Source organism: Trachinotus anak, unplaced genomic scaffold (assembly GCF_046630095.1).
Source record: "Trachinotus anak isolate AG129_WGS33_773 ecotype Australia unplaced genomic scaffold, CSIRO_AGI_Tana_v1 ptg000012l, whole genome shotgun sequence".
NCBI lineage: Eukaryota > Metazoa > Chordata > Actinopteri > Carangiformes > Carangidae > Trachinotus > Trachinotus anak.
In genome coordinates, this window is record NW_027273863.1 from 11553010 (window position 1) to 11567179 (window position 14170).

A 14170-nucleotide genomic window follows, 5' to 3' on the forward strand; every position below is an offset into this window, starting at 1 on the left:
TCGGAACAACGGGACCCATCTCTACCGCACTGGATTGATCGGAGAATTTTAGCTAATCAATGGATTGGCGTTCAAATGTAATTTTATCGCTCCAGGAGGGATAGGGGGTAAGAGAGAGAGCGAGAGAGAGAGAGAGAGAGAGAGAGAGAGAGAGAGAGAGAGAGAGAGAGAGAGAGAGAGAGAGAGAGCGTCCCTGAGTGAGAGTGAGAGACAGGAGCAAGAGGGAGAGACAGGGGGAGAGGGTGGGGAGGGTGGGACAGGGGAAAATATATCCTTTCAGCTATGGAGCTCACCATGGAGAACCTCCACAGCGTCCCCTCGCACTCCCAGGCGGGGGACCTTATGAGCTCCCCGCACGCACGGCCGTCTCCGTCCCCCAGCTCCACTCCCCGGAATCTGGTCTCCCACGCCCCCGGTGCGCGGTCAGCCATGGTGTCCGGCATGGCCTCGCTGCTGGAGGGCTCCGGCGGGGATTACCGGGCAGACCCGTCCGCGCTGTCCGGTCACCTGCACCAGTCCATCAGCATGTGTGAGACCGGGATGAGCCTCAGCAACACGTACACCACTCTGACCCCCCTGCAGCATCTACCTCCGATATCCACCGTCTCGGATAAGTTTCACCACCCGCACTCGCACCACCATGCTGCCGCCCATCAACGACTCTCCACCGGGAACGTCAGCGGCAGCTTCACGTTGATGCGGGAGGACCACCGGGGGCTCGCCTCCATGGGCAATCTGTACAGCCACTATCCCAAAGAGATGTCCGTGTCCGGCATGGGCCACGGCTCGCTCTCCCCGTTGTCCAGCGGGCTGGGCTCACTGCACAACTCTCAGCAGCCGCTCTCAGCATACGGTCCGAGTACGCACCTCTCCACCGACGCCAAGATGATCTCTCCGGTGTCGGGGTTTGAGTCACACGCCTCCATGCTGTCCCGAAGCGACCAAGAGCACCTGGCAAGGAGTTTAGGGGGTCACGGCCACGGCATGATCTCCAACCTCAGCGGCATGCACCACCACCCGCACAGTCATCTCCACTCCCAGGCGAACGCCGCGGTGATGCTCGGGGACCGGGAGAGGCACGGCCACGGAGCCGGCCAGGGAGTCGCAGGGTCGGGCATCCAAGCGGAGGAAATCAACACAAAGGAGGTGGCTCAGAGGATAACGGCCGAGTTAAAACGGTACTCCATCCCACAGGCCATATTCGCCCAGAGGATCTTGAGTCGGTCGCAGGGAACCCTCTCAGACCTGCTACGGAACCCCAAACCCTGGAGTAAGCTCAAGTCAGGCCGGGAGACCTTCAGGAGGATGTGGAAGTGGCTGCAGGAGCCGGAGTTTCAGCGGATGTCTGCTCTCCGGCTGGCCGGTAAGATACTGTCCTCTCAGTATTAGTATTGATATTTCACATTACACCTGATCAGTCTTTAGTAACAGCCAGGCCACGTCCCACCTTTGTTTGTCAAATAATAAACCGACACATCAAACTTGCGCAGGCCTACAGATTCAGCACCACGGACAGTTCAACCGGCTAAAACAAAGCGCGGAGGCTCAACAGCTTCACCACTGACATGAACTGCATCCTTATCTCCTGATACAAATGTAGATTGTTTATAGAAAGACAACAAGTCTAATTGTTGTTTATTTAGATCTTCAGGAACGAAGGATATTAATGATTGCTTTGGGCGTGTACATGTGCGTTTTACGCGGGCTGTTGTAGACTAAATTTGTGGGTCTATATTTCTGATCGGCACATAGCAAATCGCCATTGATTCACAATAAACCTCGGAATAGTTTCCCTCCCTCGACGCCTTTTTTCTCTGTCTCTCTGTGTCCGGCTATAAACACGCAGCCGCGGCGGTGGGGCTACTGGGCCAACTAGTTGCGCGGGAGAAGCGGGGTGACCCCAGGCTGCCATGATCAATACGCCAGTTCCCACTCTCCCTTTTAAATGTGGCACACAGATCAATAGCCTTCTCGTATCGGAGCTGAAAGACGCAATAACCGCATGGTCTCTCCGGCTTTTCATTTAGTGCTCTGTTGTAAAAGCTCTAAATTTAGAACATAGACAGGTAGGACCGCTCAAACTCGACTTCCACTGTGGTGTCAGTGCAGTCAGATGACCAAAATGTGAGCACTAATATCATTACAATTTCACTGAATTAAACCAGGACCCAATTCTTGTTATTGCAGATGTAAAAAAAAAAACAAACAAACAAAAAACTTAAGACATGGATTATACAGTAAATCTAAGGTCCAACCCAGCCAGTATATGATCCCAGGTCTATTTCAAGGCAAGGTTAAGCTGCATGAACAGTTCTGATGAAATATTGATTGTAGCTGGGATGGGGATTGGTAACAGGGACCAGTATGGATAAGAAAAATATAGAGAATAGAGTTTTTGATGGTGAAAAAACATAAAGGGCGATAAGATTATTGGCAAAATTGCCCTTTTCTCACTGATAACGGTGGTGAAAATAAGGATTTCAACAACTCAGATGAATAGATGTCCAAACCAACATCTAATGTGCAACTGTATTACAGTACAATACATCACAGTCATACCTTTCACCTCCTGTTTTCAGATATGGAGAACAATATGGACAACAACATTAGATTTAGCATCATCGGTAAAGTGTCTACAAACTAGCAGACGATAGATAGATAGATAGATAGATAGATAGATAGAGATTAGTAGCTGAAGCTGTGAGTGTCATTAATAGTGTAGCTCCGTCCTTTCAGTGTTTGCCTGGCTTTGCACATAGAAGATCAATAAGGCCGTTTCCCCTTCCCAACCCCCTTCTCTCCCACTCCCTATGGTTCTCCCTCTCTGTTTTTCTTTCTCTCTCTTTCGCTCTCTGCAGCACATGAAAATAATATCACTAATGTTTTACTGGTTAACCTGGCAACAGGCAGGCAGGCAGGCTGTTTTGCTTCAAAAGATCAGCGCCACAGAACAAAACAAAACAAGAAGAAAAAAAAAATCATTGACTGGAGGACGAGGAGAGGGTGATTGTGAACATGTTTCATAAAGTCAAACAATGCACACAGCCATTTTCCATCCTCTCTGCTCTCTCTTACCAGCTCCATCTTTTAATGCCCATCAAACTTGCTTGTGCCATGAAAGATTAATATCAGTCTGCTGTTTCTCATATCTTCTGTAGAATCCAAACGGATCAAATTGGGATGTGCAAAACTTCAGTCGGCCTGGCTTAAGTGCAAAGGCGAGAAAAGCAAAACTGACATGTGGAAAAAGAGCTGGAAGAGCTGGGAGATGCCATTGATTGAGTGAGGGCAGGCAGGTTTGGGCTTTGTGTGAACAGCCAGATAGAGGCAGGGTAGTGAAAGGATCAATACCGACCTTAATAATTGATAAGTATAAGGGAGAGGGAGGGGAGCGGGGAAGAAAGAGAGAGGCAGAGAGTGGTGATGTTAGCACTTGTAACTGCATCTTCTAGGTAAGCAAAGTCAGGTCTGTGGTTAACGGTTGAGGACCACACACCAGTCTCACTGCCTGAACACCACAGCAGAGGGGTTGTAAGTGGTTTTGAAGAGCACTGTTTACACCCCAAACATCCTGTGAAATATCAATTGCACAGTTTTGACACCAACAGTGATGGTGTACACTTCTAATACTGAAAACCCAGGCATTTACGAAGCGAGAAAAGAAACCTCCCTGGAAATTTGTAACAAAGACTTTGCAATATTTCAAGCAAAATCAGGGCAAAAGGCTGATAATTTTAACACAAACGTGAAAAGATCAGAGCCAAGGAGCATCTTACAGTAGACAAAGAGCATCAGAGCATCCAGTTGCCTATCGAGTTGTAGTAATGAGTGCTTTCTGCTCATGTCAGCGAATCCTCAAAGCAATCCAAGGTTGTGATGTCATTTGATTTTAAAGGTTGCTATGCTTTATGGGGATTGTAATGTGTCTTTATGGAGGCATGCAAGCACATTTCACAGAGTGTGTGTGTGCGTGTGCATGCACATGTGTCTGCGTGAGTGCTTCCACATGCACGTGTGTGTGTGTGACTAGGTTATAGAGTGTGTCTGCACTATACATTGTTCAGGCTTATCTGACTCGCTCTGAATCGGTATTGATTTCCTCTCTTCTGCTCTCTTCGGCTCTCTCATTCTCTCTCTCCCTCTCCTTCCTTCCCTGCCTCCCCCTTCTGTCTCTTCTGGCTCTGTACCAGCATCAGAAAAGCAGATCCTTTGCCTTCTACCCTGATTTCATCTCTGCTCTTTGGTCATCTCTCTCTGTAACCAGCTGAACTCATTTTGCATAGCCACTACACTGGCACGCTTCTGTGAAATACTCTGACACTCAGTGTGTATACGAATGAATGTGTCATGACCTATAAAACCTACAGGCTCTTAAGATACCGCATGAACAAGCTCAATATAGTGTCATACAAACTGTAAAACGACCTCCAGCCAAATATTTGAAATGACCTTTCATGGCATATGCCTGATGAAATTAGGTATTATGACCATCAAGCCCTCATTCTAATCAATCCCAGCACATCATTTAATGAAGAGAATTTGTGCAAGAGATGCAGGGCCGTAATATATACTTTAAAAATAAATGTCCTTAGTAAAGTGAGGAGGTATAAGATAATATGTGAACCAACTGCTCACAGATATTCAAGCTTCCTGCTATTTTGCCTTAAGGTGTAATGAAAATTAATAAGATAAACTTGTAAGCACGCAGCGATAATGTTGTTCATTTGATGCAACCCTTAATTCAGGCTCTTATTTTGAAGGACAGCCTGACTTTGTTTTGGAAAACCTTCATTAATTAACTTCATGCCAGTGTGGAAAAGGCCTCCTGGTGCTGAACAGACAGCTCCCTCTGATCTCACACAGCAGTGGTTTGGTGTCAGATAACAATAAAACATTTAGAGCACGGATTTGTCCGATTAGTGATGGTTCAATTAGCACTTTTCAAGTTTTACTTTATTGTCCACAGGGGGAAGTGTATTACACAGAAACTCGTTTCAGCATTAGCTGTGTGTATGTCAGAGACTTTGTGTGTTTTATTTCATAGAAGTATCTCTCAGCAGAGCCTCACTGTAGCGACACCTTATCACAAAATTTCCCATTTTCATTCCCATTACACTATTAAAACGTCGAGCAGGAGAAAACCGACACAGACTTCCTTTATAGAAAATTAATAATTAATTCTTAATTAAACAATGGATATTTTTCAAACCCAGATTTACATTTATTTTATATTTATATAGTTTACAGTTCACGTATTACATTAATCTTTAAAAAACATTGTGGTTTTCGTGTTGTTACAGGCCGCACATTTCTTAAAAATTTCAAGAAAACATTGTTCGTTGTTGTTGCCATTCTCACCAAATACAAACTCTAAAGGATGCGACATTTTTCAGATAATAATATAAAGATAAATAAATAAATCATAAAAAAAATCCAAGCGATGAAAACATTTAAAAATCCCGTGTCTGAGACTTCAATAAAACAGATTCTACAAAACCATGAACGCGGAGCATTTAATGTCCCTTATTTCCGATTTTCGACCAGATCTGTCAGCCTGACAAAGACAAAATGACTACTGTATTTTCTAATAACCTTTTACTTGGCTAAATGTTTGTAAATACTGTATATACCTTTCTCACTTTAACGTTTCCCTCAGTGGCTTTTCTTTTTAAGTTTCATTTGCGTCGAGAGCTTCGTTTTATTCTCTGAAATTCAGCAACTAATGTTTGATTGGCGCCTGTGCTCTCTGGAGTGAAATTGTACATCTAATTTTCGAGTCGTTTTGGAGTAAATGAAGTAGATAGTTTCCTGGAGAAAAAAAAAGGCATAAAGAACATTTAAAAGCCAAGCAGAGGTTTTATAGACTGCAAGCCAATATCTGACGGGCTGTAAAGCTGCCGATCACTCGTCTGAACAAGACAACACAGGCTTTACACAGACAAATAAACGAAAGCTTTCTAATAATCCAATCCTAATCAATTGCGAGTATTTAAAGGGTGAAGGGACGTTTGTTTTCATCGCTGCTGTGTGTTGTTACGGGTGAGGATGATGGTGATGGGAAAGGGGGGGGGGGGGCGTTTTACCTCCCAGCAATGAATAGGCCAATAATATGATCAATATAATCAATAAGCGTACATCAGAGAGGTGTGACAGTGAGTGACTGACGCCAAACTGTTTCTCGCCTGCAGTAGTCCGTCCAGGGCGGGAGAGGGCCCGTCTCACCGCTCACAAAGCCCGATCTCATCCGTCCGTCCAGGCGTCGACTAGCAGCAGCACGGTGCGGTTAGTTCACCGTCTGCCCCCCACACCCCCACCCCCACATCTATCTCATATCTCATCTTCCTACACACACACACACACACACACACACACACACACACACACGCACGCACACAGACAGACACATACACACACACACACGCACACAGACAGACACACACACACACACACACACACACTTTAGAGGTGTTTAACACATGAACAGTCTCCTGTAACTGTAAAGTTAGTGTCATCATTTTCAGGATATTTTATGCCTTATCCACTTATTGGTTTTCAACTGTTTAATTGTAAAAGGAGATCCAGCTGCCATCTGAGAATCTCATGTTTTCCCTTCTGCACATTCAACATTTCAAAACACACCAGGCAGAATTTCTTCAGGCAAAACCCTGTCCATATCTGCAGTCCTGCTGTTGTGTGATTCAACCTGTGCAAGACAGCTATAACTAACTGTTTTTATTCATGAGCATTAAGGAAGGTAATTTAAAGCCCCCGCCCCCCCCCCCCATTTAAAATTATGTCGGGGTTATTGTAATTTGAGTTTCTCTGTGCAGAAAGATGGATTTGCAGGGTGATGCTAGAGGCTTGCTTTCAAATTAAGCTGCTGAAGGGGGAAAAGTTTCTCTCTGTGAGTTTAAGACATGTTTGTATGAGCAGGATTTGTGACATCACAGCTAGTTTGGTTGAGTATGTACCTTACGCAGTCTGATCTGGAAACAGTGAGAATGGACCTTTCAGTGAGGCAGGAGACATCTTATTTCTAGTTGCTAAACTTTATTTTTCAATGAAAGAGGAGCAATTGGAAGGATTTGTTATCTGGTAATCAACCTGTTTTGAGGAAATGTTATAAAACATCTCAGAAAGGGGAAATTTGGTCCTACTGAATAGGAATAGCAGTGATTTTTGTGAGTTAGCTTGATTAAGTTGTAAATTCCTATCGGGTACTGACTTGAAGTGTAACATAACAGACAAAGGTCAGCCAACATCCACCTACTGCCCTTCTCATCTTCATGTATAAGTGCACAGTCAAAGTAGAAACAACAGCAGCCACTTAAGTGATAAAGCAGAGCTGCTCTTAAAGGAGGCACGAGTGCAATTTAACATGCTGCACGGCCAGCAAGTTTATCTTTGGATCAGCAAGAGGTTGAGATTAAGCAAAGTGGTAGCTGCCTGACACCTTTAGCATTGTTGACACCAGGGCATATGAAAGAAACGACATGAGCAAGTGCCACTTGAGACTGCTGAATGTCCCCGCTTGTCTCTTCAGAAAAGCCCATTTGGTAATGAGGCAACTAAAGATAGCCTGCAACGGTTTGGTTCTTGTCTCAAGAGAGGCCGCTTTAATGAGCAGCTCCCTCTTTTCCTTCCCTGTGGTCCTATTCATTGCTAGGTAAGGGGATGTTCACAGGGCCAGAGGAGTCTCATTTGAAATGGACCTATTGATTATCTGAAATATGTATTGACCATGCAGGCCCAGGCCCTGTGCTAACTCCTCTGGTGGCTGTGTTGAGCTGCAGGGCCTCCAAGCTACAGAGTTGCATTTGAGCTGATAGAGGAGAACCAGAGTGGTGTTGGCATTGTAAAATGGCCGGTAGCACAAGTTGTTCGAAAAACAGGCATTACATATTAAATTATCACTATATTAGCACTAGCATTCAGTCATTACATTAGGGAGTATTGAGTTTGGTTTGAGACAGCACTTAGAGAGCCGTGAGGAGGTTCTGGCATGGCTGGGCCTGAACCAATTGAATAAACGTTCCATGAAATGGTTCTGAAGTGCGGATCAATCAATATGGGGGCTATCAATCTGAGGGCAAATTAAAACAATTGAGAAAAACAACAAGAGGAAAACAGTTTAAGAAGTCGAGTGGGGATGGAGTGATGTATCTGTGATGTAGGGACAAACATATAACCTACGTTGAGCTGAGGAAAAATATCTTGTAATTATGCTTTGCTTGCAGTAACAAAGCATGAACAATGGCAATTAAAACACATGCGCACTCACACATAGGCATGCATACACATGTGCACATTCATATTGATCTCCCCCTCACAGTCAAATCTGTTTACTGCTGTTGTCTAAACCTGCTGTAAAGTCATCAATCATTTGCATACACCACCTCCACATTGCAGCCAGGCTTTATTCCCTTTCTCCCCCCTTTCCTTCCTCTCATCCTCTCCTCTTTCCCCCTCCCTTCTTCCTCCACACATGTGCACAAACACTTCCAGACTGGGGATGAATATCATTCCTCACCTTGTTTCTTTCTTTCACTTACACCAACAGACCCCAACTCATGCACAGGCACACTATTTTTTTTTTTTTTTGATAAAAAATAATCAGTGACATAAGTGTCATTTTATTTTTTGTCCTCCTCCAGAGCTCTCAGACTGGATGACTGCCACTCTTTTCCGCCACATCTCCTTTGTTCTTCCACAGATAAACAATTTCTTCTCCATCTGTCTGTCACAAAGCGCGCTCTTGAGCTATACTCCCCATCACGCCACACACACACACACACACACACACACACACACACACACACACACACACACACACACCTCGGTCTTGCGGATCGATAGGGATCGATCGGGTGGGGAAGGGAGCCCTGATTACTGGACCACGTGTTCGGGAGAAAACCGCGGAAAATCGATCATTGCAGCTTTTTAGGGCAGCAGAACAGAACAGACTCCCTCCAGTCTCCACAGCCAGAGCCGAGCCAACTGACGGTGCATCCAGCCACGGCAGACCGCTTCTTTGTCAGCATTTCACATCACGCTCCTCCAGTTTCAGCACAGACACACAGACCCACAATGAAAACAGCCCATCCACCATGACCTTTTCTAAGGAAAACATTATGATTTTACCTGGAGAGTAAAATAAGCAGAATAATAACAATTCAACTCGCCCCCCTTCCACATCTGGCCAGTGCACTAAAAGGACCCCGGTTGTGTTTTGCAAGTTGTCGCTAGCCCATTATCCAGACTGCACAACCCTCTTTACATTACTGATGACCATTTTCCAGGTCTCCTATAAGTTTTTAGATTGATTTCTTATCCTCCAGGCGGTCGCTGGTTTCACTTCATTTCACTGCACTTTGAAAATCAAATACTAAAGATTTGAAACTTGCCTGAAATCCATCCCAGTGAACAATTAGCTTCCTCAATGTTTGTTTTCTTCATGTTATTGTCATGCTCTACTGCAGCTGCAAGCAGTGGACATTTAAACAAGTCATCCTTTCTGTAGCATTCAAGGACAGTTCGACATCTGGGTGGTAACGCTCAACTGATTAAAAGTATGATTTTGCATCCATGTGCTTGAATATAAACAACCACAGAGAAACTGTCGGCTGACTGAAAATAATATTTGTTCATTTGTTTGTTTCTTTATACAAAAATGAGCTGTTTTAACAATTGAGCCTCGGTTGTTGGGTGTTTTTGAACACAGCAACAGGAAGAGTTTCAAACCTGTTTGCAGCTGCAAGTTTAATACCAGTGAAATAAAGGGAAACAAAATATATCTGAAAGGTAAGAAAACAATAATTAAAAAGCCATTTTAAAGACCCACTCCTATGTAAGTCAAGTTTTTAATCACCTCATGAGCGAAACAAGCAGTCAACCAATGACAAGTCTAATAAAAAACAAAAATAAAAAGTTTCATACACCATGTAAGGAGCCAATCCTGCCAACTTGTGAGGATGGGCGGGCAAAATAAACCCCAAACCTTGTCAGTGCAGAGAGCACAACCACTAAATCTGTCAGCCACGGCCGCTTACAAGCTAACAAACAACACAAACAAATAAAAAAAATGCTAACTACCGTTTAGCCTACTAACTGTTGCAAGCTAACAAACGACCTAAACAAATAACTACGCTTACCGTTCATGCTTACATCTTCTAGTCGCCGATTTTGGTGCACAATATACTCCTCAAAAACTCCTGAGTCTAAATCTAAGTTATATCCAGCCTACTATAATCTAGCTGAGTCTCTCCTGTCTTTCCTCCGCTAGCCGTCTTGACATAACCGTCTTTTTCACCTGGCAACGTAGCGCAATCAGCGGTGGTGGGCGGGGCTAAGGCCGGAACCAGAATTTCTCAATGAGGAAGTAAGCGAAAATGTGCCCTAGCCCCAGTTTTCCTTTTTTTTTTTTTTACGTGGGGAAAACCATGTTAAACAAAATAATAATCATATCAGTGGTATTTTTACATAGTTAAAACATGTCTGGAGAGGAACGTTAAAGGTTAAATCCACTCTGACAGTCTTTAGGGTGATTTAAGCTGGGGAGACTGGTTGAGGCGGGAGTTACCTTTGGCTAACGCCTTTTGAAAGTAATAACATGATTAGATATTTAACATAACATATTGTTGTTGAAATATAGTTTTAATTTGGTCTTTTTCACTCACTAGTGTTGACTGATTGACTTTTTGTTTTCCTCTCTGCCTTTCCACTTTTCCACTCTCTCCTTTGTTGCCTGCATGTTACTTTGTTTTTTTCATCTCCAAATTTGTGCCTTCCTCCATATACTACCATACAGTCATGATATAATTTACATTTGGACAACTAATTAAACACATTTGAATGCAATATCCCCAGAACACTAAAATATCCATTTATGCATACAAACATCTGTGAATGGTCCTTTTTCAACATCTTGCTTTCACACTCTGATTTTCCTTTAAGTCATTTCAATTGTCGGTTTTGATTTCTGTGGTATTTCCCTTTATGGCATCATTAGGTGTCTAACACACCTGACCCTGATTATGTAGCTAGACAATGTTGGTATATATAATTTGTTTCTTTCCATCCAGTTCTATATTCTGTATTTTGTAACTTTACAGTAGTACAGACTATTTTGATGGCAATAAAACTCCTCTATCTTTGTGTCCTCTCCCCTCCCTCCCTCTGTCTCTTCCCTCCTTCTCTGTCCAGCATGTAAACGTAAGGAGGAGGACCGAGGACGAGAGCGCAGCCAGGTGCCAAAGAAGCAGCGACTGGTCTTCACCGACCTGCAGCGTCGCACCTTGGTAGCCATCTTCAGAGAGAACCGCCGCCCCTCCAAAGAGATGCAGGTCACCATCTCCCAGCAGCTGGGCCTGGAGCTCTCCACCGTCTCCAACTTCTTCATGAACTCACGCCGCCGCTGTACGGACCGCTGGGACACAGAGGAACATGGTCATGGAGTGCACGGCCACAGCCATGTGCACACTCCTCACGGAAACAGCAACAACAACAACGCCTCACCGATCCAACCCGGTACCTCCTCTGCAACCACGTTCTCTAAGGCCTGATGGTGGCAGGACAAATCATTGAACAGATGCATGGAGGATGGAGGGGGAGGGGGGGGGGGGGGGGGGGGGGGGGGGGGGGTTTTACACTAAAGAAGTGGGCTCTAACTGTGATCCTGCAGAGCTATAGGGTTTGTAGCTTCAGATCACTCATCTGATTCATCTGCTCAAAGTGCTGAGGACTTGCGTAGATGAATCAGATCTTCTCAGTGCTCCGTGTGTTTTCTATTAATCTGAATGTTACTCATAGGGGCTAACTTGCATTTCAAATTGTGGCTCTTAAAACCAAAGATCCAGTAGCTTTAGGAGAGTTGCCCTCAAACCACCACATGTGGCTCTTAGTTAATCCACCTGAAAACCAAAGAAAATCCATCCACCCTAAACCACACTGTGGGTCTATGTTTAAGCCTTGAAAAGGGTGGAGGGGGTTTGCCTCTTGTCAGTATGTAAACACACCAAAGAATCACTCATGACAAGGAACCGATAGCTTTAAGACAAGGAAACCTTAAGCAGCCACATCATGATCTTCACAAATCAACCAGAAATCAGACAGCAGATGTGTCTGCCGGGCCGTGATCAACCACTCCTCATTTCAATGACAGACACTGAGGCTGAGTGAGAGGTGCGCTTGAGTGTCAAGTGTCTGTGAAATGTTCTCAGCAGGTCCTTTGACCCGCTAACCACATACCACCCCTCTGCATCACTGCATGCGTATTTGTCGTGCGTGTGCATGTGCATAATGTTCACATGCTGTGTGTGCGCCGCGAGTGTAATTCCTCTGCAGTGATTCAGGCCGCTCCACATCAGAGTAACAGTGCCACCTGCTGTCCATTTAGACCACATCTGGACATGTTGAGAGCATGTTGGGTGTAGTTACAGCTCACATCTCCAGCAGGCCTCCAACACATTGTAGTCTGCAGTATAGATTTAAGCATAAGCATAAGTATAGCCCTGCAAACACCAAAAACACTGACACAAAATGATAAAATAAGATAATCCACGCACCCTTTTATACATGTTTGAATGTTAGTTTCATAAGACATGTTGTACGGCTACATGGCCATAGCCCGTGTAGCTACTTGAGAGGATATTTTCAGGTTACAAGAGGAGAACAATCAAACTGGGACGACGCTCCCCACGGTCAAAGGTGTCGTCCCAGAGTGTAGGGAGTGAGGGAGGGGGCGGGGGTGTGCTCTGTTCTAGTGGCCAAACGTAGAGGTCAAATATCACAATATAGGATCCTGAGTGCCAATGATGTTTGCCTCTTTATGATAATCAGAGAACAGGTGCAGCCTGCTCCGTCGCCATGCGCCCTGCTGTGTCTGGCCCGTGTCATTACAACCTTCAAATGCGAGCACTAGACGGGCATGTAGCCTATTCCATACCTCAGAAAAACATTGATGTGATCGACATGAAACACAATGAAAATAACTGTAAATAATCTTTAAGTTCATCTCTCTGTCTCTCTGTCTTATCTATTCTCTATTTATCTACTCTCTTGCTAACCCCTTCTGTTGTGTCTTTCCTTTATTTTTCCCTCCTTACTATTGATGCGGGTAATAATAGTACCATAGACACATGGTTTCTCTCTCGTGACTATTGTGCTATGTTGTGCTGAAACTATATGTAAAAAAGCACCTTCTCGACAAAATGTAAAAACGTAAAGATAAAAAAAAAAAAAGAAGACTCAACATGTCATAGACTGATCCTATGCACAGACAAGGAAGGGATACACAAGTGACAAACTGTGCATATTTGTGAATACCTGTGTGATGGAATAGATGGACTGTCTGGACGTGAAGGACCTCTTCCTTGATCTCTGAACTTTGACCCCTTTGAACTGGACTGTCACTGCATTCCTCTGCTGATGGTGTTTTTTGGTTACCATGAGAACCGCCTCATTTTATTTATGCCTTTTTTTTGGTTATTTTTTTGTGGGCAAAGCCACTCGTTGTGTAGCATCTTCTAGCGGGAGATAATCATATTAGAGAGGAGACGCAGACAGGAGGAATAGGGGTGCAGCAGCGGAGGCAGGAGCATCAGAGGCCTATCATCAGACTGGTAGGAAACATCTAAGCGACATTCCTCCATGGGTTGGGTTCTGGTCTTTATGTAGTGCACTATAACAGATTCCTTGTTGGAGGTGTTATTTAGGACTTCTGCTAGAGTCCAGATGGGGAAAAAAAACTTTGTAGGTTTTTTGTGCAGATGTTCAAGGTTCAGACCCAAAACAGAAGAGTTAGTGTAGGAAACAGTTGTGTGTGCGTGGCTACCTCACAGAATAGAGTGGACTGTGACACAGCCATCAATACCAAAGATACTTCAAGCCTGCCATGTTCACACTGGACTTGGGACGTGCACACATGCAAACACTACCCACATGCAGATTCAGTCACAGGGGCAGATATGCTTCTATGTGCACATACACATTTCCGCAGAGCAGTCGTGCTGCATGGCAAACACACGGAGGTGTTTGTTATGTGGGAAGAGTTGAGTGCCTTTTTCCTTCAACCAGGGGTTGGACTGCTCTGAACACACATACACACACGCAAACACACACAGGGTTTAAAGTGAAGGGGGGAACACACTGGGTGACAGGGGAGCAACACTGG

At 44.6% G+C, this 14170-nt stretch overlaps 1 protein-coding gene across 1 annotated transcript; it reads left to right on the plus strand.

Moving 5' to 3' along the window:
* Window positions 1–282: 282 nt before the first annotated feature.
* onecut3b (one cut homeobox 3b) lies at window positions 283–11590 on the plus strand. The gene is made up of 2 exons (XM_071491329.1): window positions 283–1363; window positions 11203–11590. Exons 1-2 carry the CDS (start codon window positions 283–285, stop codon window positions 11559–11561), a joined length of 1440 nt encoding a protein of 479 aa, XP_071347430.1. The 3' UTR covers window positions 11562–11590.
* Window positions 11591–14170: the final 2580 nt, after the last annotated feature.

Bases quoted from the DNA above. Each gene is read 5' to 3' on its own strand.
- onecut3b (XM_071491329.1), top strand. From the start codon at position 283: ATGGAGCTCACCATGGAGAACCTCCACAGCGTCCCCTCGCACTCCCAG. The intron at 1,364-11,202 runs GTAAGATACTGT...TTCTCTGTCCAG, and splicing joins GTCTGCTCTCCGGCTGGCCG to CATGTAAACGTAAGGAGGAG.